General features: G+C 38.7%; 1 protein-coding gene across 1 annotated transcript; it reads right to left on the bottom strand.

Annotated features, from left to right (window-relative positions):
• Nucleotides 1-3,161: 3,161 nt before the first annotated feature.
• On the bottom strand, nt 3,162-8,943 carry LOC136270928 (intersectin-1-like). Its single transcript, XM_066069939.1, has 2 exons — nt 8,724-8,943; nt 3,162-8,275 (listed from the first exon to the last, which is right to left on the bottom strand). The coding sequence occupies exon 2, from the start codon at nt 7,571-7,573 to the stop codon at nt 6,527-6,529; it is 1,047 nt and encodes a 348-aa protein (XP_065926011.1). The 5' UTR covers nt 7,574-8,275; nt 8,724-8,943; the 3' UTR covers nt 3,162-6,526.
• Between the last annotated feature and the right edge of the window lie 1,785 nt (nt 8,944-10,728).

Here is a 10,728-nt window from a genome sequence, read left to right as displayed (position 1 = left end):
GGAGGCTACTCCAAACAACAACAAGACATCTTAAATTTAATGACCAAAAATATATTAGAAGAGTGTCCGAATCTCCGGGGCTGTAGTCCTGGACCAACTACGGACAACCACAACTAAAGTATTTACGTCACCACAATCATCATCATCACCATCGTCATCATAATAATCGTCGACACTATCGTCAACATCATCGCCTACAACACCATAATCATAATAGACATCATCGTCATCACCATAATCATCTACTTCATCATCATCACCGACGTCACCATGAACGACATCATCTACATCATCATCATCGACATGACCATCATCATCATCGTCGTCGTCATCATCACCATAACATCATCGTCGTCATCAACATGAACATCGCATCGTCATCGACATCACCATCGTCATCGACATCACCATCGCATCATCATGTTCTCAACATCAACAATATGACACTACAATAAGTGTACAAGTGACACCATAACACCATAATAAAAATAATATTGTATAATACATATATAAGTATCTCACTGATAGTATCAAACTATAATAATGTATAAATAGTATTATATTAAAGGCAACATCTCAAAATATTGTAAGTATATGGTAACTAAGTTATTGTTTACAGTAAACAATATGGCGTCTGAGACTTCCGGTGACGCAATTCCGCCCAAGTAGTTAAGTGGAAAAAGTGACAATAAATTGTAAAATAAAATAACGCATAGAAAATAGCCCTTTAAATCACCGTTTCTTTATACAGCAATAGCAAAAACTGTACTATAGAAAAAGACGAATTCCATTTAAACACTCTCGCTAAAGTCACACATAAGTGAACACACAGGTAACTCTACAGTGAACAATGGTCAAGGTGACTTTATAGGACGACTGCGTAAAACTAATAAAAAGGCAAAAATTTACAAATAAACTACACCAAACTAAATAAATACTTACCACGGTCAGCTATCCGTGTCCGCGTCAAATGCTGAACTTGTGAAACTAAAACATGCCACACAGGCTTCTAACACGATACCCCCTTCACACACTAAGCACGTCTTTATTGCTGGACAGCTCGGCCGGGTATAACTTAGCGCCTATTGTTAGGGTCGGCCAAGCACGTTGCAAAGAATTATGGGTAAAACAAAATTGGGTGTGTTCGATATGAACAGTGATTGTCACACACCTCCTCCCTTAAAAAATTGTCCCACAATTTCAAATAAACAATCACTGAATTTTGAAAATTCTCACGTATTTACAATAAAACCTATATACATACCTGTACTGTCTACTATACATCTCACTGACGACTCAGGTAATCCGCACCCACATTGTCGCTTCCTTTGATCGCAATGATCCTATAGCGGTATGGCTGAAGCTGCAAAGCCCAACGCATCAATCTGGAGTTCTCTGTCTTTGCTTTGTTGAGGTAGGTCAGGGGTTGGTGATCAGTTTCAAGTAGAAAATCGCGTCCATAAAGGTACTGATGGAACTTCTGTATTCCCCACACTACCGCCAAACACTCCTTCTCGATAACAGCGTATGCCTTTTCTCTTGGTTGAAGTTTCCTACTGGCGTACGCTACGGGTAGTTTCTCGTCATCCTCCATCTGTAACAGCACAGCACCTATCCCATCATCTGCAGCGTCCGTGCGTAAAATGAAGGTTTCATTAAACTCTGGCAACTTCAATATTGGCCTCTCTGATAACATGTGTTTCAATGTATCAAAAGCTCGTTGCTGACTTTCAGTCCGTTGGCCCTTCTTCGTAAGATCAGAAAGTGGAATGGCTATCGCAGAGAAATTCGGAATAAACTTTCTGTAGAATCCTGCTAAGCCTAGGAAGGCACGAACCTGTTTCTTGGTTTGTGGTATTGGCGCATTTCTGACTGCATCAATCTTGTCCTGTTCTGGTTCTACACACTTGTTGCCCACCATATGTCCCAAACAGTCAATCTTGTCAAATCCGATGAAACATTTTGTCGGTCTGGCCGTAAGTCCCGCATCTCTGAGTCGTTCGAACACAGTCTTCAGTATGTGTAGATGTTCTTCAAAGGTATCTGTAAAAACAATGACATCATCAATAAAGTTCTCTACGCCGTTCATACCTTGAAGTAGTTTTCTCATCATACGACTAAATGTTGCCGGCGCGTTTACAAGACCAAACGGCATTGACATGAAATGGTACAATCCGGATGGTGTGGAAAAGGCTGTAAGCGGCTTACTCTCGTCAGCCATCGGTACTTGCCAGTATCCTTTGCTTAAAGCTGACATGAATTCATAAAAGCATTTGGTCGCCATATTAGTTTCGATCGCTCCTCTACTGCCACTGGGGTATATATATCGGTTGAGAAAGTTACGGTCGGTTGCTTTCCAGTCGAGGCATTCAGGTTGCACGGACTTCTAAATGCATGAACTACATATTGTAGTAAAATGTTTGTAGTAAAGAATAAAGAAAACAACAATCAATGAAATACAAAATATGTTCATTCTGTGAAAGGATTTTCCAGATAAATTTATCATTTTGCACATACAGTGCTGCCTCACAACGCATTCACATCGAACACGTGTGTCTTTCATACAGAGTGAATAACGTCTGTGTCTTTTTAATAAACCCCGGCGGCACTACATCGAACACAGTAGATAAATGATAGTAAATCCAAGAAAATGACAATGTAACATCGTTTCCATCCGTTCCACCGTTTCTAAAATCCATACGATCATTGACATTGCTCGATCTGCCGCAGTGTGTTGTTTGCGCATGTGCGATGTTATAACATACACAGGAAAACGGTCCACAATTATCGAGGAATTTTATAAGTATCTGCGCCTGGATTTCAGCCTGTCTTGTTTCATCGTGTATTGGATATATCTTGCCAGTGCAGTGGTTGTCATTTTATTTTTCTTCAAAACGCGTTTCTACACGTCTTTTCGTCCAAGGCAACGTGTTTGGGTGCATGAAATACCTGAATGCGGTGAAGCATGAATAGTGCTCTCAGCTTATATAGGGGGTGTGTAGCGATGAGCAGAACAATAGAATTCGAGAACAAATATGGCGGTAGTCGGAGATAAAAGGGAAATAATGCGTATTTATGAATTCATGTCAGCTTTAAGTCTATCTTTGACACAAACTTCTTTCCGGTCATTTTGGAAAATATGCTTTCTGGACTGGGCATTGGTTCCGCATCAAATACCGTAGCACTGTTAAGTCGTCTATAATCAATGCAAAATCGGTTCGCTCCATCTTTTTTCCGAGCTATGACAACTGGAGCTGAATAAGGGGAAGATGATGGCTCAATCACATTCAACTGCAGCATTTTCTGAACTTCTTCTGTAATTGTTTTCTCTGTACTGAACGGAATTGGATATGGTTTCACACGCACGGGTTCAGACGATGTCACAACAATCTTATGCTCCACTAAGTTCGTCATTCCAGGTATATCCGTAAATACATCTGAGAACGAATCACACAGTGATTTAGCGGTTTCCAACTGATCTGGTGTTAGTCTGTCTGCAAACTTTATGTCCTTTGCTGTTTCGGTTTGAGTAACAGGTGGCATAAGAAGAGAGTCCTGTTGTTCATCATCATCTAGGTCACTAAAGTCTATGAGTGAAATTGCACATGTTGACAAAACACCACAGTTCAATGTATCTCGTTCAACATACTTCTTCAGAAGATTTGCATGGAAAGTTTTCAGCTTGCCTCCCATATCGATCTTGTAGTCTATCTGTCCTATCTTCTGTATTACACTGTAAGGTCCCTTCCATTGCATGAGGAGTTTGTTTGACTTTGTCGGTAAAAGAACCAGTACTGTGTCTCCCTCTTTCATCTGACGAACTTGCGTTTTCCTGTTGTAGTACTTGCGCTGACGTTTTGAAGCTTTCTCCAAGTTTTGGCGAGCTATGTCACATGTTTCTTCCAATCGTGTGCGTAAGTCAAGTACGTATTGATACGTTGTCTTAACGTCCTCGTCAGGAATTTCCTTTGTCCAAAGTTCTTTAAGAATTGTCATCGGACCACGAACATTACGTCCATAGAGAAGATCAAACGGCGAAAAACCAAGGCTCTCCTGTGGTACTTCACGGTATGCAAAGAGTAATGGGTTGATGCACTTATCCCAGTCTCTTGGTCGCTCAGCACACATCCTCTTTAGCATCTGTTTCAACGTACCATTGAACTTCTCGACGAGTCCATTACACATGGGGTGATACGGAGTAGTAGTAATCCGTTTAAATGACAACAGACGGCTCACTTCTTTCATTACGTCCGATGTGAATTGCGATCCTTGATCTGTTAGCATCTCGACCGGAACTCCTAATCTACTAAAGATGTCTACCAGTGCCTCCGCTACTCGCTCTGTCTCAATTCCAGGAAGTGGAATAGCCTCGGGATAACGGGTTGCGTAATCGACAAGCGTCAGAATGTAACGATTCCCTTTGTCGGTAACTGGTTGGAGAGGGCCTATAAGATCAACTGCTACTCGTTGAAACGCTTCTGTAATTAGCGGCATTTGTCCTAACGGTACTGCGGGTACATTTCCTTTCGGAATAGTCTGCTGACACACGTCACATGATCTGCAAAACCGTCTAATGTCTGACTGAATTCCTGGCCAGTAAAATTCGGACACTACTCTGTCGGTTGTTTTCTTTGATCCCAGATGACCACCCATCAGCGTTTCATGTGCTATCTTCATAACGATAGTTCTGTATTTCCGGGGAACGATTAACTGTCGGAAAAGTTTTCCATTAGACACTTTTGGACTGCAAAATTCTCTGAACAACATTTGCTTCCGTTCACACATTTTTGAAAATCCGCCATCACTGAAATGTTTAAGCTGTCCACTCTCAGCTAAGCTCCATAACTTTTTCAGTGTCTCATCGTTTCGTTGTTCTTATAAGATATCCTCCGGCGATACATCCCGTATTGCTTCCGGTACTTTCAATGGTTTGTATGGAGACTGCTTCTTTTTCAGTTGCGCACGCGTTTCAACAGCTGCGATGTTTTCAACGGAATGAATCCAGGCTGGATTTGGTCCATGTGGTTTCCTTACTCCACGAATATTACCAAGAATAAGATCGTACGAAGGCGAATCAAAGCACCAAGCATCAACACCTCCGGTAAAGTAAGGAGTATCGACATCAATTCTAGCCACATCTGAATCAATAATACGACCGTCTGCTAACTTGCATCGTTGAGATGTCCCTGTTAGTTGATCATCGTTTACCAGTTCTCTACGAATAACGGCACCACTACAACCTGTGTCTCTAAGCACAGTCACTAGTTTATTGCCAACACATCCCTTCACAACTGGCATTTCCGTTTCACAGAAAGCAATCGAATCACCAACACACGGTATGTTTCCATCTTTCTCGACGACACTCGCGGCTCCTTGGCGACCTCTACCGCGTCCTGGATATCCATGGTTCCCATTATTGTACGACCCACGTTGAAAATCACTAGGGTAAGTATGTTTCGGTGTTGTTTCTTGTTTCTCGCTCGAATTAAGGTAGCTCGCGGGTTTACCTGCTTGTGAGAAAACCTTCCTTGAAAATTTGACCACGTGATCCATAGGTTTTATAGTTTTATTTCTAAAATTTATTTTAGATTCGTCTGCGCGGTAATAATGTTATCGTGTTTCAAATACAGTGTCATTAATAAAATCAAGCAACGCCATTTCAATGAAATATATAGTAAAATGCACATTTTAACCGAGAAACGCATTACAAAACTATGCTCCAAACTTTTAAACGATACAGACGAAATTAATCATACTCAACACAAAAACAGAGGAGATAATTATGAATCAATTCATAAAAAAATATCAGTATGTGTTCTCGGCCAAATTTTGGCAAAAAAACTTTTAAGATTTAAAAGATTTCTCAAAACCTTATATTTTCATTACGACGTTAGCCTGACGTCAGCATTTCCTTACTTCTTGGAACACCAAAAATTGAAATGCATTTATTGACAAGACTAGCTGTTTAACACATTTTAGAACATGCAAATGTTTATTAGACATTATTGTGAATGTTATCAAATGCAATTAATGTAAGGCTGTAAAGATACAGAAAATTGCTAGTTTTGTTTTTAGGAAACTCCGAGTCAATCAATGCAAAAATAAAATGCCAGGCAACTACTGACATTATAAGTAAGAAATCGAATAAAACAGTTATCTCAAGCCAGAAGAAATTTAAGAATTTAATCGGTAGAACAGATTACGGAAGTTATAATTGTAAAAAAAAAAGCGAAGTTAATGCATACATTCTATTTTAAAACATGACTTTAAATGGAAGAGTTCTAACGCATACTCATTCTTTATCTTTATAGAACAAAATGTGACAATGTATGTGACATCCTTAAATTTTCAGCACTTGATATTATAAATCTTTGTATAAACAGTCATAAACCGCATATAAGCTTTTTAAAATATTTTCTTTTATACTTCTAAATATCTCATTTGTCATTAAAAAAAAATTTATGAGTTTACTATGACGGTCAACTCTTTACGTCGATTCCTATTGTGACGTCAGCAAACCCGCGAGCTACGTTAAACGGCCTGTTATTCGGACTGTTGCGGAAGTTGCAGTTAAGGCTTTATGTCCTTGTCGTCCACACTCATAACACTTCCCTGCATTTCCAGATTGGTTTTGTTGCACGGAATCTTTGTACGGCGGTTGTCTATCGGACTGCTGTCGTCTGTCAAAGAGCGGTTTTTGCCTAAGTGAAGAGGATGTAACTGTTCTGGCCTGAGCAAACTGGTCCGCGTATCGCGCCATGTCTTGGATCGAAGTAGGAATCCTCTCCTTTAGGAATAAGGCAAGTTCTTTCGAGCAACACAATAAAAACTGTTCACGTAAGAACAAGTCCTTCAGATCATCGAATGTCTTGTTAGTCTTAGACAGCTGAATCCACCGCTCAGGGTAACTGTCCAGTCTGGTAGAAAATTGCATAAAAGTTTCACTTCCGTCTGGTTTTGAAAATCGGAACTTCTTGCGGAAACCGTCCTCCGTCATGTCAAATCGTTTCAACAGGGCGTTCTTCAACTCGTTGAAATCAAGTGCTGTTTCTGGTGAGAGTCTTGCGAACACATCCAGTGCCTTTCCTTTGAGTAATGCGCTAAGATGAGTCCCCCACGTGTCTTTATTCCATTTCTGCGTTGTTGCGTATATCTCAAATCTTTGAATGTACGCGTTAATGTTGTCTTTCGAATCCTCAAACGGAGGAAGTTTTGGTCCTTTTATCACTTGAGAAGTTTCTTTCTCATCTTTAGTCACAACACTCGGCTTCATGTGAGATCTCTCGAGTTGCAGTTTGTGATCAAGTTCCAGTTCTTCTAGTTTTTGCTGATGTCTCTTTTCTTCTATTAATCGGGCGTGCTCTCGCTCATCATGTTCTCTTGCGGCGCGCTCTTTCTCCATCTGTAGTTTGAAGTCGCGCTCTCTCTCCTCCTGTCTCTCGACTCTATGTTTCTCACGTTCGTCCCGCATTCTGGCCTGTTCGTCCTTCACGAATTGTTGAAGGTCTTCATCCTTCATCCCCATCTTGGTACCCACTTCCAGTAGCTCCAGCATCTCCTTGACAGTAGACATGGTGTATTGACTGACAGACCAACTTCAAAAAATGAAAAATAAAATAAACCTTGGCAACTGTTCACTTATAAAGATATCTTGTAGTATCTGGAGGAGTCAACTCATCCCACCGCTGCCACCAATTGTAACGGGATGAGCGGAGGCTACTCCAAACAACAACAAGACATCTTAAATTTAACAAAATTTATTAACAAAAAAATAAGAGAAAGAAAGAAAAGATAGAAATATAAACACTAAACCACACAAACACTCACACACCTTTCACTCAACAAGAAAAAATATGATGTTTATACAAATGACCAAAAATATATTAGAAGAGTGTCCGAATCTCCGGGGCTGTAGTCCTGGACCAACTACGGACAACCACAACTAAAGTAGTTACGTCACCACAATCATCATCATCACCATCGTCATCATAATAATCGTCGACACTATCGTCAACATCATCGCCTACAACACCATAATCATAATAGACATCATCGTCATCACCATAATCATCTACTTCATCATCATCACCGACGTCACCATGAACGACATCATCTACATCATCATCATCGACATGACCATCATCATCATCGTCGTCGTCATCATCACCATAACATCATCGTCGTCATCAACATGAACATCGCATCGTCATCGACATCACCATCGTCATCGACATCACCATCGCATCATCATGTTCTCAACATCAACAATATGACACTACAATAAGTGTACAAGTGACACCATAACACCATAATAAAAATAATATTGTATAATACATATATAAGTATCTCACTGATAGTATCAAACTATGATAATGTATAAATAGTATTATATTAAAGACAACATCTCAAAATATTGTAAGTATATGGTAACTAAGTTATTGTTTACAGTAAACAGTGGAAAAAGTGACAATAAATTGTAAAATAAAATAACGCATAGAAAATAGCCCTTTAAATCACCGTTTCTTTATACAGCAATAGCAAAAACTGTACTATAGAAAAAGACGAATTCCATTTAAACACTCTCGCTAAAGTCACACATCAGTGAACACACAGGTAACTCTACAGTGAACAATGGTCAAGGTGACTTTATATGACGACTGTGTAAAACTAATAAAAAGGCAAAAATTTACAAATAAACTACACCAAACTAAATAAATACTTACCACGGTCAGCTATCCGTGTCCGCGTCAAATGCTGAACTTGTGAAACTAAAACATGCCACACAGGCTTCTAACACGATACCCCCTTCACACACTAAGCACGTCTTTATTGCTGGACAGCTCGACCGGGTATAACTTAGCGCCTATTGTTAGGGTCGGCCAAGCACGTTGCAAAGAATTATGGGTAAAACAAAATTGGGTGTGTTCGATATGAACAGTGATTGTCACAACAGTATAAAGCACCATCCAAAGGTACAGGTTCCGTTTCTAGCTGTAAGTTACTAGACATTTATTAAAATGTATTTACACAATGTAATAAATTTATGTTTTTACACTTATTGTCAATGCATATGACATAATAAAAATTATCGCGCATTGCTGAGAATCAGACAACGTTAATCAACTCTTCTTTGCCCTTACTCTGGCACAAAAGCACAGATCAGGAATGGAAAACCATTCCGCTATAAAGATGTAGAAAATAAATGGTAAATATTATGTAATGTAATCAGAAACATTGTTTCCCTGGAAGTAGTCAAATTTATATGGTTAAAATAATTAAAATAGTCGATATATATTCCAACGGCAGGGTTCAATGAGCTGGTTCCCTCACACTAAATCAAAGTACTAAAGTACTGACGAGAGTTGATCTTATTATCGATTTTAAAGTCAACGATATATAATTTTGCATGGCAAGAAATCTCTTAGCTGTATTTGAATACGCACATTTTTTTCTAATCGCGACAAGAATGTCGAGCAATACAGAGAAAACCTCGTATAAGTAATTTGTGTAATATTTAAAGATAGAATTTACACCATCAAACTCTACGATGCATTATGTATAAGTAATTGAAATATTTCTGGAAAAGTATTTCCAAGCATGTTTAGTCTACGCAGTTAATATTTAATGGTTCTATTTTTTACATTGGATAGTCTGCTATTAATTCCAAACGCTATCGCTGTAGAAACGGCGCGAAATCAGGTTTACTGAACTCTTGCGTAGGAATACATACGACTTGAAAAATATTTAAATTGTTCGCACCATTTGATATATAACATTTCCTTGAAAAACAATACTTCTGAATACATTGCATCGAATTCATCGATTATTTTCAAGTACAATGAAAATGGCGGGGAGGGGGTCAAGAGTCGGCGGAATCTCGGATTATCTATACCTTAGCTCTTGGAGGCAAATATTGTAAACTTTGGTAATAAGAGACCTACATGCTTTGATAGTCATTCTTATTTATAGTATTTACAATTTCATTATTAATGCACAGAAAATGAATACTTGGTATTTCTACAAGTATACAATGGACAGGATATTAGAATAGAACAATAATTCAATATTGCCTAGTAAACATATACCAAGTGGTTTTCAAGATGAAGTAAAATTGTTAATGGATGACACACAGCAATTACTTTTAGTCAAAATACATATTCAAAAATGGCTTTATTTATCAGACACCTCCGTTAATAAAAAGCTTGAATTCCGCCCCATGGCCTGGACAGTGAATTTTACAATTTAACATTATGTTATTAAGAGCATAATACCGAGTCATGACTTTCCCCCCAACGACTGTGATAGAACAGTTTCTGAAGAAAATATTATTAAAGCAATACATTTTCACTATGTGGCCATATTGACCCCTCACTATGGCATGAACCCCTGTCTCAAAGACCATGAATTTCACAATTTAGGTAGAAGACTTGGTGGACATCATAGCCATGCATTTAGTTTTTGTGATCGGCTGAGTGACTCAGGTGACCCAAAAAAGTATGGTTCTCTGTTATTATAAAAACGTCCCTTCTACATCTGTAACTTTTGGAATCAGTGCAAACTATCCAATCTTGCGAGAGAACCAGTATTTATCAAATCATTTGTCTGAAATACCAGAGTTAATTGTTTTTTAAATAACTTTGATAAAGAACTTTATCTTTAAACGTGCAAAAGATTAATATTCCAGCACAAAGAATTATTTCGATTACTGATGCATAGTTTGATGACGTC

The sequence above is a fragment of the Magallana gigas genome, chromosome 8 (assembly GCF_963853765.1).
Source record: "Magallana gigas chromosome 8, xbMagGiga1.1, whole genome shotgun sequence".
Lineage (NCBI taxonomy): Eukaryota > Metazoa > Mollusca > Bivalvia > Ostreida > Ostreidae > Magallana > Magallana gigas.
The sequence above is the reverse complement of the archived record's forward strand: the minus strand, read 5'-3'. Positions and strand labels throughout refer to the sequence as shown.

What these genes read in the sequence shown, in the direction of transcription:
- LOC136270928 (XM_066069939.1), bottom strand. Translation starts at nt 7,573, where the DNA reads ATGTCTACTGTCAAGGAGATGCTGGAGCTACTGGAAGTGGGTACCAAG.